The sequence below is a fragment of the Perca fluviatilis genome, unplaced genomic scaffold (genome assembly GCF_010015445.1).
Source record: "Perca fluviatilis unplaced genomic scaffold, GENO_Pfluv_1.0 PFLUV_unplaced_scaf_3, whole genome shotgun sequence".
NCBI lineage: Eukaryota > Metazoa > Chordata > Actinopteri > Perciformes > Percidae > Perca > Perca fluviatilis.
This window is the reverse complement of record NW_024375704.1, coordinates 203017-218281: the sequence shown is the minus strand read 5'-3', so window position 1 is coordinate 218281 and position 15265 is coordinate 203017. Positions and strand designations below refer to the sequence as shown.

General features: G+C 46.1%; 2 protein-coding genes across 2 annotated transcripts; both read right to left on the bottom strand.

Annotated features, from left to right (window-relative positions):
- Positions 1–1482: 1482 nt before the first annotated feature.
- Positions 1483–7283, bottom strand: LOC120555220. Its single transcript, XM_039793906.1, has 9 exons — positions 7149–7283; positions 5059–5490; positions 4746–4797; positions 4483–4657; positions 4181–4404; positions 4024–4095; positions 2671–3006; positions 2170–2254; positions 1483–1557 (listed from the first exon to the last, which is right to left on the bottom strand). Exons 2-7 carry the CDS (start codon positions 5455–5457, stop codon positions 2819–2821), a joined length of 1110 nt encoding a protein of 369 aa, XP_039649840.1. The 5' UTR covers positions 5458–5490; positions 7149–7283; the 3' UTR covers positions 1483–1557; positions 2170–2254; positions 2671–2818.
- A 1167-nt stretch (positions 7284–8450) lies between these two features.
- LOC120555218 (titin homolog) lies at positions 8451–14574 on the bottom strand. The gene is made up of 13 exons (XM_039793903.1): positions 13912–14574; positions 13715–13769; positions 13442–13616; positions 13140–13363; positions 12985–13056; positions 12140–12309; positions 11800–12054; positions 11595–11682; positions 11269–11435; positions 9884–11224; positions 9742–9795; positions 9616–9654; positions 8451–9072 (listed from the first exon to the last, which is right to left on the bottom strand). Exons 1-13 carry the CDS (start codon positions 14572–14574, stop codon positions 8542–8544), a joined length of 3834 nt encoding a protein of 1277 aa, XP_039649837.1. The 3' UTR covers positions 8451–8541.
- Between the last annotated feature and the right edge of the window lie 691 nt (positions 14575–15265).

Below are 15265 nucleotides of genomic sequence, written 5' to 3'. Positions count from 1 at the left end.
CAGGTTCTCCGTGTGGACCCATCTTATGGTAGATTTCCACTGAGTTGTTGGGTCGGAAAGGAGATAGTGGGTCTTGCGGACAGACCCAGGTTCTCCGTGAAAACCCATGTTATGGGAGACCCGCACTGAGAATCTGGGTCGACAAGGAGATAGTGGGTCTTGCGGACAGACCCAGGTTCTCCGTGAAAACCCATGTTATGGGAGACCCGCACTGAGAATCTGGGTCGGAAAGGAGATAATGGGTCTTGTGGGAAGACCCAGGTTCTCTGTGCCGACCCATCTTACGGAAGACCCGCACAGAGAACCTGGGTCATGCATGAAAAACCCGGGTTCTCCGTTATGAACCTTCTCATGGGAGATCCGCGGAGTGCGTTGGGGTCACCCAAACTGTCCGGGCCCACCCTACTTCTCCGTGCGGACCCATATCATGTAAGTGTACTGTTGGGGCTTTTTAAATAATCATAAGTGTGTGGTCTAGAGCTACTCTGAAATCTGTAAAGTGTCTCTAGATAACTCGTGTTATGATTTGATACTATGAATAAAATTGAATTGAATGGTGGGGTTCCAGTGGACTGCACGGGGCTGAGTCTTGAGGTCAGCTCTCAGGAGGTTACTGAACTCTCACCTGAGCTTCAAAGGACTCTCAAGACCCAACTTTGTGTGCATTTCAATGGGGGTGGGAGACCCAATTTTCAACTTCTAGGTGCTAAAATTCTTTGTTTGATAGAACCCATATTTTAGCTTAAAAGGGACACGCCACCACCTCGTTTGTTGGAAAAAGGTGGGGCTTAACGGGCTCTCCCCTAGGTGGGACAACGCATTTTATTTGTGCATGTAAAAAAAAATTACTTGCACAGAGACAAAGAAAATGCGTTGGGCCCACCTACCAGGGTAGACCAGGATAAGCCCTATTCCAACAAAAAACAGTGGCTTATTCCTTTAAACCTTATTCAATTTCATACATCGTGAGCTTAGAATTTTAAGGTTCTATCTTCGTTCAGGGTAGTTCTGAGATATTGAGCATCAAAGTTTTTACATCCCAGCTTGCAAAACTGTATGTAGTATAATATACTACTAGTAACTAACGAACAAAATATTCTTTTTTACAAAAATAACACAGACATTAATAAACACCTAATGGATCAGATTATGTCAAAAACTCAATTTCGACCAAAAGTGGAGATAGAACCTTACAATTCTAAGCTCACGACATGTTAAAAAAACACGAGACACAATTTAAAAGAAGTTTATTCATTGACTCTCGCTCAATTGACAAAAAACACCACTGTTCTTTTCATATTTATTCATTGCACGCGGCACTTTAATTCAGACAGAGACGGCCCCCTCCTCAGCCTCCTCTCGCCGCCTGGCGGTTCAAACGACTGCAGCTGCTGCGCAATCGGGGGGATCCTCTGAGCTGCCAGGCGCCGAGAGGAGGCCCAGGAGAGGTAAACGCTGAAAGAAAGAGCAGATGCCGAGGGTCTGTTCGGAGGACGCGGTGGATCCGTCGGTGGAAGTGGAGGCCAAGGGTCCGTCGGTGGAAAACCATCCCTGCACCTGGAAAAATGGAAACAAATACAAATAAGAGCTCAAATATACATGCTGCCGTCCACGAACGATCCTGCTTGAATGTGGAGATGTGTTAAAGCCAGGTTTTATGTGTGGGAGTCCCTGTAATGTTAGATCGGCAGGCCTGCCCAGAGCTTAAAGTGTATAAAATAGTCTTAAGTAAAATGCACAGCATGTTCAAAATGACAGTGAGCAGTGATCTTAATCCAGAGCTCAAATTACTTCAGTAGACTACACACACACCCACCCACACTCTATTATGGACCAACACATACCTAAACCCGGTTCCTGAGTGTGGGTCCCTTTAATGTTAGGTCTGCAGTCCTGCCCAGAGCTCAAGTATACAATATAGTCTAAAGTAAAATACACACTACATTCAAACTAATGCAGCGAGCAAGGGTCTTAATCCAGAGCTCAAATTACTTGCGTAGAATATACAAACACACTTTTATGGACCGACACATACCTTAACCCGGTCTCTGGGTGTGGGTCCCTTCAATGCTAGGTCCTGCCAAGAGCTCAAGCAGTAAATATAACACACTATATTCAAAAATGTAACGCAGTGAGCAGTGATCTCAAAAGCGTCAGCGAGCAACTCACAGTTCTCGAAGCCGAGGGACGGCTGGGTCACGCTGCTGAAAGAAAGCGCAGCCAAGGGTCCCTCGGTGGAAAACCATCCCTGTACCTGGAAAAATGGAAACAAATACAAATAAGAGCTCAAACATATGGATATATGTTGCCGTTCATGTAGCCGATCCTGCTTGAATGTGCAGATGTGTAAACCCAGGTTCTATGTGCGAGTCCCTGTAATGTTAGATTGCAGGCCTGCCCACAGCTTAAAGTATATAAAATAGTCTTAAGTAAGATGCACAGCATATTCAAAATAATGCAGTGAGCAGTGATCTTAATCCAGAGCTCAAATTACTTCAGTAGAATATACAAAACACACTTTTATGGACTGACACATAACTAAACCCGGTTTCTGGGTGTGGGTCCCTTCAATGTTAGGTACTGCCCAGAGCTCAAGTAGTAAAAATACACACTATTTTCAAACTAATATACAGTGAGCGTCGATCTTGAAAGCATCAAAGAGTAACTCACAGTTCTTGCAGCCGAGGGACGGCGGGTTTGTTCGACGAGTTGAGAAGAACTTCCCTGACTCTTCTTCCTCCATCTCCATGCGGTGGTCCTCTACCTCCTCTTCCTGTGTCCGGTTCCTCTAATAGCATCTCCTCCATGTCCTTGTCCTCTACGTTGTTCTTCGGGCTCCCGAGTGGTCCGTCGGAGGACGCGGTGGGTCCGTCAGAGGGCGCGGTGGGTCCGTCGGTGCAAGTGGAGGCGAAGGGTCCGACGTAGGACGCGGAGGGTCTGTCAGAGGGTGCGGTGGGTCCGTCAGAGGGCGCGGTGGGTCTGTCGGTGCAAGTGGAGGCGAAGGGTCTGTCGGAGGAGGCGAAGGGTCAGTCGGAGGACGCAAAGGGTCCGTCGGTGCAAGAAATTAAACAAAAAAACAAATAAGACCTCAAGCATATTGCTATATATGTAGCTCATCCTGCTCGAATGTTCAGATGTGTTAAACCCTGGTTGTTGGTGTGAGTCCCTGTAATGTTAGGTCAGCAGGCTGTTAAGCAGAGCTAAAAGTGTATAATATAGTCTCATGTAAAATGCACAGTATATTCAAAATAATGCAGTGAGCAGTGATCTTAATCCAGAGCTCAAATTACTTCAGTATACTACACACACACACACACACACTATTATGGACCAACACATACCTAAACCCGGTTTCTGGGTGTGGGTCCCTTAAATGTTAGGTCTGCAGGCCTGTCCACCATTCAAGTATATCTATTTATAGTCTTAAGTGAAATACACATTACATTCAAACTAATGAAGCGAGCAGTGGTGTTAACCAGAGCTCAAGTTAAATCTGTAGAATGCACAAACACACACTGTTCTAGACAAACACATAGCTAAACCCGGTTTCTCGGTGTGGGTCCCTGTAATGTTTGGTCAGCAGGCCTGCCCAGGGCTAAAAGTGTATAATATAGTCTTAAGTAAAATGCACAGTATATTCAAAATAATGGATTAGGCAGTGATCTTAATCCAGAGCTCAAATGACTTTAGTAGAATACACACACACACACACACACACACCTAAACCCAGGTTCTGGGTGCATGTCCCTGTAATGTTAGGTCAGCTGGTATGTAATGTAGTATGCAATATAGTCTTATGTCAAATACACATTCTATTCAAACTACTGCAGTGAGGAGTGATCTTAATCCAGAATTCAAATTACTTCAGTGAAATACATACACTTTTATGGACAAACAAACACATAGCTAAACCGGTTTCTCAGTGTGGGTCCCTGTAATGTTTGGTCAGCAGACCTGCCCAGAGCAAAATATAGTTTTACGTAAAATACACCTTATAGTCTAATTGTGTGCAGTGATTCTTACCGAGTGCAGCAGTAATCTTTGCTGGTGCGTTTTGAACAAACCATACATGACCAGTCTCTTTCGTCATTTCACCTGAAAATTGAAAACAATTTTTCATCGACGTGTTCTACATTTTATGATTTGTCAACAAATAGGAGGTGGGGAGATGTGATGTTACCGGACATCCCGCGGCCCTGAGCCAGCCTTCGCCCTAGCACCGATCTCGACACCTGCCTCACCCTCGCCCGGAGTTCCGCTAGCAGCGCATTTAGGCTTCTTCCACCTATTTTCACCCCTTCTGGCGCCATCATCAGAATGTACTTTACAAATGCAACAGCATCTAGTAGGTAGCTTCTTATGGTCGCCGGTTTGAAGTTTTTGTCAGACAGATGGTCTGTAAATCTTGAAATAGAAAAATATCAATTAGGTCACGTCTTCTACTCTTTTAGACAGCGATAATCCTTACAATTTGGTACTTACGTCCTGATCCGACCGTAGTCCTTCAAAAAGAGAAGGTTCAAATGAGGAAGAGCTGGCTCTGACATAAACCTCAGGAAATAAATGACGTGGTTAGCTCGCCGTCTGGCATTCCACCTCGTTTTCTGAATGGGATTGCTTCCTTCCGTGTGCTCCTTGAACTCCTCCACCAGTTTGACTAAAAATACGAGAACATGCTTTTTCAAAAAACAGCAGTCTACAAAAAAAAACCCATACTTTGACATCGACGCGATTGTTATATTTACCGTATGGAGACGCATTCGATCGTGAAAATGGCTTGGGCCTCGCAGCCTGAACCTGAAAAGAGAAAATGGGCTTAGTTTGTCACACATGCATTGCACTGCATTTTATCAATCCCATATTTCAATGGTAAAAGACCCAACTTCTAGCATCGGGCCCCTCTTATTTAAGAAACTCTCAGTTGATCTCCAATCAGCTTCAAACTTAACCAGAAGACTCACAGAGACGGTGACATCATGAATCCCAAAGCATACGCTTCTAGCACCTTTCCGAATAGTGACAACGTAATGTCAGAATCAGAGGAATAACAATACTCACAGTTTCTCGACGGGTTGGTAAGCGCAACTGTTGAAGTTCAGCATTCCGGACTACTTGGTCAGACAGCAGCTCTCTCACCGCCTTCAGCTCAGCAGAGAGTACCTCACAGTTCTTGCAGCCGAGGGATCGAGTGCTCGGCACCGGCTTGTTCCTTTTGAACGGCATGGCAAATGTCTGAGTAGCGGTTGTGGCCATGACCTCGCTGGCAGGTTGGATTGACGGCATCACAGGGGAGGAACGATGGGCAGACGGCTCAGCGGCAGATGGGGACATGACCTTGCTGACAGGTGGGACTGAGGAAGGGTCATGGATCTCCATCCTGTTCCCATCTTCTGCAGCAGCATCCTCCATCTCGTCAAGATGGGATACCATCGGCGGGTGGGGTCCGGACGTCTTCATCAAAGCAATATCCCATCCAATGTTTGTAATGTCCTTAGACAGTGTCCTCATGTCAGAATATGTTAAAATCTGTCAAACTAAAGACATTGAGGAAAACATTTGTCTCTAAATATATCCTACTGTTGTCAGTATATCATAGACAGGAAATGGAAAACAATAACGGCACGGCGGAGGTCGGGTTTAGGAAAAGAAACAACGGGGAAAGGACGCCTCACACGCCGGGATGCGGCCGCAGGGGACGGGCGACAATGACGGGACGGCGGAGGTTGGGCTTAGGAAAAGAAACAATGGGGAATGGACGGCTCACACGCCGGGAAACGGCAGAGGGGGAGGACGGCTCACACGCAGTATTAAACCCGGTTTCTAAGTGTAGGTCCCTTTAATGTTAGGTCAGCAGGCCTGTCCACCGCTCAAGTAGATCATATAGTCTTAAGTGAAATAGACATTACATTCCAACTAATGAAGTGAGCTGTGGTGTTAATCCAGAGCTCAAGTTAAATTTGTAGAATACACACACACACCCTGTTGTAGACCAAAACAAAGCTAAACCCAGTTCCTCGGTGCGAGTCCCTTTAATGTTAGATCCGCATGCCCAGAGCTCAAGTACATCACATAGTCTTAAGTGAAATACACATTATATTCCAACTGATGAAGTGAGCGGTGGTGTTAATCCAGAGCTCAAGTTACATATGTAGAATACACACCCCCATTATAGACCAACACATAGCTAAACCCAGTTTCTCGTTGGGGGTCCCTTTAATGTTAGGTCCTCCTGCCTGCCCAGAGCTCAAGTATATAATGTAGTCTTCAGTGTTTTTTACCTCAAAATCTGCCTCAGACTTCTGCCGATCCCACGCTCTCTCTGTCCTCTCAATTATGACTTCTCTCCCCCCCCTCCCTTTGACGTGATTGCTCGACCCGCTGCACGCACTCTCCCGACTCAATGAAGTGTTTAAACAACATAAAACCCATACAAAAATAACGCGTACACCATTAACAACAATTCATTTGCATCCATGTGTTAAAGGGCTGGCTAAAACTCCCGGGAAAATGGCGTAGTATTGTGTTAAAGGGCTGGCTAAAACTCCCGGGAAAATGACGCAATGTGGCTTGCTGAATTTCCCGGGAAAATGACGTGAAATCCTACACATAAACCTGCAGAGGTGCTTTATTTCTGGAATCACATTGATAGAAAAGCAACTAACACGACACAAAGTCAGTCCCTGTAAGTTAATAAAATGTAATTTCTTACCGCAAAATCTGCCTCGGATTTCTGCTGCTCCCAGCTCTCTCTGCCCTCTCAATTACGACCGCCCTTCCGCCCCCCCCCCCCTTTGATGTGCCTTCACGCACTTTATCCAGACTTAATTAACATTGTTTTAACCACATAAAACCCATACAAAAATAAAGTTTACACCATTAACAACAATTCCTTTGCATCCATGTGTTAAATGGCTGGCTAAAACTCCCGGGAAAATGGCATCTTTGTGTTAAAGGGCTGGCTAAAACTCCCGGGAAAATGACGCACTGTGTTAAATGGCTTGCTGATTTTCCCGGGAAAATGACGTCAAATCCTACACATAAACCTGCAGAGATGATTTATTTCTGCAATCACTTCGATAAAAAGCAACTAACACAACACAAAGTCAGTCCATGTAAGTTAATAAAACGGGATTTTGTTGGTTTCTTACCTCAAAACTTGTGCTGCTCCCATCTGCTGTCTCTGTCCTCTCAATTTGCGACTGCTGTCCCCTCCCCCGCGCCTCACCTGCACACACGCTAATGAGCACCTCCCACAGCTCAACAAGCTGCAGGGGCGAACAAAAGATTTTGAGGGCTGGGGCCTGGGGCCCTTGAAAAAAAACAAAAAAACGATTTTTTATTTGATATTGTACCAATAAATGAAATGTATTGAAACAACTCTGACAACTTTACCAGTTTATTAAAATGACTGTGTGCAGGATCCTCCCTCTCCCCTAACCCCCCCGGGGACCAATTTCATATGTATTTTGATAGGAGAGAACCCGGTGTGTAGGTGCGGGATCCTTTTGGGTGAGAACCTCTGCTTCAAACTTGACCAGAAAACTCACACAGGCCGTAGGACCACAAATCTCAACCCCCAATCTCATAGCCCCATACCTGTCAAGTATCCCGTTTTGGCCGGGAAAGTCCCGTATTTTACCCTTCTTTCCCGCCGTCCTCCCGTATTAGTATTTTCCCGTAAATCTCCCCCGTATTTTAACCTGCGTTATTAAAAAATAATACCCCGGGTCTGAGCGGAGTAAAAAAAAAAAAAACCAATGTGAGCTCTGTCACTAGCCTCGCGATAACTGCCACCTGCAGTAGCCTACTACAGGTACTGTAGGTGACAGTTGTCGCGAGTTTAGTGTGTGAGGTCAGATGATGAGTGACAACGCTCTCTCATGTAAACCACTCTGTAAAGAGTAAAGAAAAATGTGAAATGAAAAGAAAAACTGTAAAAGAAAAGCAATATGAAATGAAAAGAATGTGTGGAATGAAGATAAAATGTAAAGACAAGGGGTTATAAATTGTAAATGTTTTCAGCATTCTGCATCAAGTGGTGATTTTAGCTTTCTTGTACACCTGTCTTAAAATGTAAGAGATACTGGAGCTTGGTTGGGGTGGTGGGACTGATCGCGGCGGGTGCTGGAAAATTTCCCTTATTTTCAAATCCAAAACTTGACAGGTATGTAGCCCCTTCCGAAAGCCTGTTCTAATAGGGGCCACCTATTGTGCATCACCCCTGAATTGCACATGCCCATTTCAGAGCTATGAATTCATTTAAAACTGCTGAATTGGCCAGTTTTATTAAAAAAGGTCAGAAAATGTTCAATTATTTCTATTTGGAAGAAAACCCGGATTGTAGGTGTGAAACCCTTAAATGATAGACCTGATTCAATTTTAAAAATGTTCAAAATGAAAATAATTTAAAGCACTTTACTCATTCACTCCAATTAATTCAAAGACAGTTATCATTTTTGTCTACAGTTTTTATTTCCAGAGAAAAACCATGAACTTTTGATTTTAATCAAATTTAACTGTGTTGACCACACTGTCAGTTTTTTAACCCTGCTCCGGTGTCAGAATTCCCCTCTCCTCAGCCTCCGGTTGCCTGCAGGGCAGTTCAAATGAGTCTGAACTGTTTTGGGACAGACCCTTCATCTCCACCACATCCTCCAACAGACCAGCGTCCTGCGACAGATCCTCCACTTGCACCGACAGATCCAACGCATCGCCCAACAGACCTGCGTCCTGCGACAGATCCTCCACCGACGGACCCTTCGCCACCGCATGCTCCAACAGACCTGCGTCCTGCGAGAGATCCTCCACCTCCACCGACGGACCCTTCGCCTCCTCCGCATGCTCCAACAGACCTGCGTCCTGCGACAGATCCTCCACCTCCACCGACGGACCCTTCGCCTCCCCCGCATGCTCCAACAGACCTGCGTCCTGCGACAGATCCTCCACCGACGGACCCTTCGCCGCCACCGCATGCTCCAACAGACCTGCGTCCTGCGACAGATCCTCCACCGACGGACCCTTCGCCTCCACCGCATCCCCCAACAGACCTGCATCCTCCGGTGGACCCTTTGCCTGGAGGAAAAAAAAACAAAAAAAAATTAAAGATACAGTTTAACCAACCCTAACACTGAAAACTTATTTAGATTTTTGGACACCAGAAACACCCTTTATTAAACCGACAACTTCATAAGTGCATCAATGGGGAAAGACCTGGGTTCTACCTGTGGGACCCTATATTGTAAGATGTAAATGCTCAAAACAAACTCACCATGAACTGAAAAAAAAAAAAAACAGGATGTTGCTGCAATTTTTGTACATTTACAGGGAAAAAGGCATTGATTTTATTAGATGAGGAGCCTAAGCTCAAAATTATGCAGCAGAGAGTTAAATGAGTGGTGTAAAGTCAGGTGGCTGCTGGCTACCAACATCATATGCATTGCAATGGGAAAGGACCCGGCATCTACATGTGGGACCCTTTAATGCGAGACACTTTCATTTGAGCTCCAATCAGCTTCAAACTTAACCATAAGACTGTGAGACGTACACAATGTTACAGATCCGATTTATGCAATATTCTTTTAGTCATTTGTATACAATTAGGTAAATTATACTCACAACTGGTCTTTGTTCATCTCCCTGAGTGCTGCCAAACTCCTAGAAAAGGCAAAGATAAATTAGGCAAATGCCACCCATGTGTTGAGTGTTGAAACTGATACCAAGAATGAACCGAAAATAACTCACATCTTGTTCTGTGTCGGTCGGAAGAAGCCCCCCTTCCTCTTCAGAGGACACTTCCTAGATAAATACAGAGTATACGGCGTCAGTTTTCGACTGAAAGATATTACGGTGTGTTTCAAATGTGTGGGTCTAAGGGCACCCTTACCCTATTTGTTTTGAAAAGGCACTTTGCAACCCTTTTGGGCTTTTTAGGGGGAGGAGTTTCAGATGAGTCTCTCTTCTGTTCCAATTTAGACCTAAGCCGCTTTCTATCCAGAGGAGGTTTGGAGTAGCGTCTCTTCCGTCCCGCTTCAAACCTAGGCTGCTTTCTGGCGAGAGGATGTTTGGAGGATTCCCTCTTCCGTTTGTCTTCAGACTTGTCCCTTTTCTTCCCGGCTTCAGACTCACAGGGCCGCTCTTTAGGCAGAGGAGGCTTTGAGGACTCACTCTTCTGTTTTGCTTCAGACTTACTGGACCGCTCCTCAGGCACAGGAGGTTTGGAGGACACTCTCTTCTGTTTGGCTTCAGACTTGTCTCTGTTCTGTTCGGGTTCAGACACACTGGACCGCTCCTCAGGCACAGGAGGTTTGGAGGACACTCTCTTCCGTTTGTCTTCAGACTTGTCCCTTTTCTTCTTGGCTTCAGACTCACAGGGCCGCTCTTTAGGCAGAGGAGGCTTTGAGGACTCACTCTTCGGTTTGGCTTCAGACTCACTGGACCGCTCCTCAGGCACAGGAGGTTTGGAGGACACTCTCTTCCGTTTGTCTTCAGACTTGTCCCTTTTCTTCTCGGCTTCAGACTCACAGGGCCGCTCTTTAGGCAGAGGAGGCTTTGAGGACTCACTCTTCTGTTTGGCTTCAGACTTACTGGACCGCTCCTCAGGCACAGCAGGTTTGGAGGACACTCTCTTCTGTTTGGCTTCAGACTTGTCTCTCTTCTGTTTGGCTTCAGACTCACTGGACCGCTCCTCAGGCACAGCAGGTTTGGAGGACACTCTCTTCTGTTTGGCTTCAGACTTGTCTCTGTTCTGTTCGGGTTCAGAGTCACTGGACCGCTCTTCAGGCACAGGAGGTTTGGAGGAGTCTCTCTTCCGTTTGGCTTCTGACTTGACCTTCTTTTCGTCTTCAGACTCACAGGACCACTCCTCAGGCACATGTTTGTAGGACACTCTCTTCTGTTTGGCTTCAGACTTGTCCCTTTTCTGTTCAGTTTCAGACTTACAGGACCGCTTTTTTAGCGGACAACTTGGCCCAGTCCTAGTCCCGTCTGGGCATTCATCTGCACAGTCTTCTTCCTCCATTTTCTGGTCCTCTATCTCATCCTCTCTATCCGAGTCCTCAATTAGTACCCCTTCTTTCTCCTCGTCATCACCCATGTCTTGGTCCTCCACATTCTCGTTGTCCTCCTCATCCTCATCCTCCTCCTCATCCTCCTCCTCATCCTCCTCCTCATCATCCTCATCCTCCTCCTCATCCTCCTCCTCATCCTCCTCCTCATCCTCCTCCTCATCCTCCTCTCCTCCTCCTCCTCATCCTCCTCCTCCTCATCCACATCCTCCTCCTCATCCACATCCTCCACATCCTCCACACTGTCCCAGTCTTCCACCTCCTCTGTGGCTCTTCTCTCCTGGGTGCCTCCTCTGATCTTGACAGCATAAGCAGAGATCGCTGTGATGGATAGGTTTCGGCTGTTAAAGACCTCGGCTGCCGGGTCTTCCGCTGTGCGAAGCAATTGCGGACCGAATAGATTAGATGTTGAATACAAACAGATTAAAGTGATGCTTTTACAGTGCATATAGAAACCTACAGCTAGCAGCCTGGATGGAAATATCAGCTGTATTTGACCAAAGCGCATTACACAATTAAGATTTAACGAACCATGATAAAACTTCTTGGCCGTGTGCTCATCGTGACACATGAAGGCCGCCACTCGTTTGTATGCCTTCGATCCCAGTTGCCTCTTTGTCTGCAGGAATGACAAATGTAAAACAGAATAAAAACAAAAACACAGGACTAAAATGCATGCCACATTTCACCACACATTATTGCACATGATGAAAAACTAGATTAGAAGTTTTCTCACGTAAGTAGCCACAGAGGAACGGAGGAGGTTGAAGCTCGGAGCCTTTCCCAACTGCAACGACTCCCACGCCCCTTTGAAGTATTCGGCGAGCTTCAGGCACTCTGTGCCACTGGAGGTGTGGAAAAAGGTAACTGCCTCTAGACCTCCCTCTATGCGAGACCGGAGACAGTTGTATCTGAGGAACCAGGAGTACTCCCGTTTCGTGAGCGGTATGGCCGCCTGGCCAAAGTAGCGAGCCGTCTTGTGCTGCTCCACCTACAATATCAAAAAGCGTGACAATTCTCTCAGAGCAACTCAATCACCATACAACAAACTTCGCACTTAGCATTGTCGTACTTACCCGTATGATGCGATCACCGTTCTTCAGTTTCTCTGCCGCTTTGACCTCTTTCCGCGTCATGTTGAGAACGACGCCTTTCCTGTGCCCAGTCAACGCTACGATGTAACCACTCAGGAGCCCGAAAAACTTCCTCTGCCTTTTTTTATCTGCAGGAGTTTTCTCAAGATGTTCTGCAAAAGCATAACAAGACCACTTTATGCGATGCTTAAATCCTTTAGCAAAGAATTGCCCACGCCCACACACAAACACAGAAGCCCACCACCTCCACCCAATATTTTATCTATATAGTGCATTTTCTTCTTTTTTTAACAAGTGATATGGTCTCAAGCCACTTTACAGAATGCAACCTGAGCCGGTTTCTACATGCAAGACCCTGTAGTGTAAAGACCAGCCTCGATAGCCCAGTGACGTGCTCAAGAACCAGCAAGGGTGAATGTTTAAGCTCAGGACTCACCATTAGCATATCAAGCACGATTCTTCTGTAGAACATAGACAAAACAAACTTTTATGGATGAACACATAGCTGAACCCAGGTTCTGGGTGCGGGTCCCTGTAATGTTAGGTCAGCAGTCCTGCCCACAGCTCAAGTATGCGATATAGTCTCACGTCAAATACACATTAAAACTATGGCATCGAGCAGGGATCTTAATCAAGAGCTCAAATTACTTCAGTAGAATACACATACATACATACATACATACATACATACATGGCAAATCCCAGGTTCTGGGTGCGAGTCCCTGTAATGTTAGGTCAGCTGTCCTGCCCACAGCTCAAGTATGCGATATAGTCTCACATCTAATGCACATTCCATTAAAACTACTGCAGTGAGCAGCGATTCTTACCGAGTGCAACAGAGATCCTGTCTGGTGCGTTTTCAAGAAACCACGCGTGATTAGTCGCTTTCACCAGTTCACCTGAAAATTGAAACAATTCGTCGTACACGTGTTCTGCATTTTTTTGTGACTCGTCAACAAATAGAGGGGCGATGTGATCTTACCGGACTTTTTGCGGCGCTGGGCCAGTTGTTGTCCCACCACAGCTCTCGCCACGTCCCTGATCCTCGCCCGGAGTTCCACAAGCAGCGCATTTAGGCTTTTCACGCCTAATTTCACCCCTTCTGGCGCCATACTCATAACGTACTTCAAAAATGCAACGACATCCGTCAGGTAGCTTTTTATGGTCGTGGGCTTTAAGTTTTTGTCAGCCAGATGGGCTGCATATCTTGAAATACAAAAATATCAGTTAGGTCACATCTTCTACCCTTTTACACACCAATAGTCCTTCCAATTTTGTACTTACCTCCTGATCCGACTGTAGTCCTTGAGAAAGAGTAGGTTCATATGTGGAACAGCGGGCTTGGACATGAACGTCAGGAAGTGCAGCACGTGGTTAGCTCGCTGGCGGGCATTCTCCTTCATTTTCCGCGTGGGATCGCAACCTTCCGTGTGCTCCCTGAACTCCTCTACCAGTTTAACTAAAATTACAACACACACAAACAAAACAATAGCCCCAAAAATATGAAAAAAAGAGAAAAAAAAAATAGTTTTGCATGTACGGGACCGTCATAATTACCATACTGCGGCGCTTTCGACGGAGAGTAGGACTTGCGCCTCTTGTACTTCTCTGCCTGAAATTGGAAAATATGAGCTTATTTTGACACACATACTGCATTTTATCTGTCCAACATTTCAATGGTCAAAGACCCAACTTCTAGCATCGGGAGCCTTTAACGTAAGAGACGCTCAGTTGAGGAATAACACGATGCTCACCTTTTCTCGATTGGTCGACAAGTGCAGCCGTTTCAGTTCGTCGTTCCGTTGTATTTCGGCTTCCAGCAGCTCTTTCACCACCTTCAGCTCGGCAGCAAGGATCCTGCAGTTCTTGCAGAGGGGGGTCGGAGTCCTCACAACCGGCTTGTTCCTCCTAAACAACTGCTTTTTTGGCAAATGGCTGGCAGGTTCCTTCAAGGGCGTGGCACTGGCGGAAGGAGTCTTAGAAGTCTCGGCGGCGGACCGGGCCACGACATCACTGGCGGGTTTGTTCGACGGAGTCACACGGGCGGAAGCAGCATCGGGCGAGTCAGCGGTGGACGGGTCCACGACCTCACCAGCGGGAGGAGTATCAGACGGCTCAGTTGCGGATGGGGCCACGACATCGCTGTCGGGTTTGTTCGACGGAGTCACACGGGCGGAAGCAGCATCGGGCGAGTCAGCGGTGGATGGGTCCACGACCTCACCAGCGGGAGGAGTATCATACGGCTCAGCGGCGGATGGGGCCTCCTCCAACTCCCTCCTGATGCCTTCTTCGATGGCTGCATCATCAATCTCATCGAAATGGGAGACCATTGGTGGGTGGGGTTTGGATGCCCTGAGCAAAGCCAATTCCCTTGCAACATAACGGTCCTTCGCTTTCTGAACATAAAGTGTCACCATGTCGTTCTGAAAATGTGAAAGTTTACCATTTTAGTCTCTCAAAAAATAAAGTGGGCGAAAAAAACAAACACAATAAGGAGTATTCTTTTCAAATGCAAAGATAATCTACTCAGAATAAACTAATACCCTGATTCTACATGCGAGTCCCTTTAAAGTAAGAACCTGCAGGTATCTGCTATAACTGAAAGCAGTCTATATAAATCTGCAATGCTGTTGCTCATTAGCTCTGACTTCTTACACTTTAGTAGAAGACACGCATACATATGTTGTGAAGTTAGCAACATATGTACACGCTATGGGAATACATATGGCCATTGCTGCTTAATTGTCACACACACACAAAGAGACACATACAGAGACACACACACACACACGGTGCGAGTCCCTGCCATGTTAGTGCCACAGTACTGCCCACAGCTCAAGTATGCAATATAGTCTTATGTCTAATACACATTATATTCAAACTAATACAGTGATCTTAACCCAGAGCTCAAATTAATTCAGTAGAATACAAATTCACACACTTTTATGGACAAACGCATAGGATAAACGGGTTCTGGTTGCGAGTCCCTGTAATGTTAGTTCCGCAGTACTTCCCAAATCTCATTCTACACGCTATGGGAATACATATGGCCATTGCTGCTTAATTGTCACACACAGAGACACACAGAGAGACAGAGAGACACACAGA

Coding starts and splice junctions, on each gene's coding strand:
- LOC120555218 (XM_039793903.1), bottom strand. CDS start 14,574: ATGGTGACACTTTATGTTCAGAAAGCGAAGGACCGTTATGTTGCAAGG. Junction 13,617..13,714: donor GTCGAAAGCGCCGCAGTATG/GTAATTATGACG, acceptor TTGTAATTTTAG/TTAAACTGGTAGAGGAGTTC. Junction 11,225..11,268: donor ATGTGGATGAGGAGGAGGAT/GTGGATGAGGAG, acceptor GGAGAGGAGGAT/GAGGAGGAGGATGAGGAGGA.
- LOC120555220 (XM_039793906.1), bottom strand. CDS start 5,457: ATGAAGACGTCCGGACCCCACCCGCCGATGGTATCCCATCTTGACGAG. Junction 4,658..4,745: donor ATCGAATGCGTCTCCATACG/GTAAATATAACA, acceptor TCGTATTTTTAG/TCAAACTGGTGGAGGAGTTC. Junction 3,007..4,023: donor AAAGATTACTGCTGCACTCG/GTAAGAATCACT, acceptor CTCCTCCGACAG/ACCCTTCGCCTCCACTTGCA.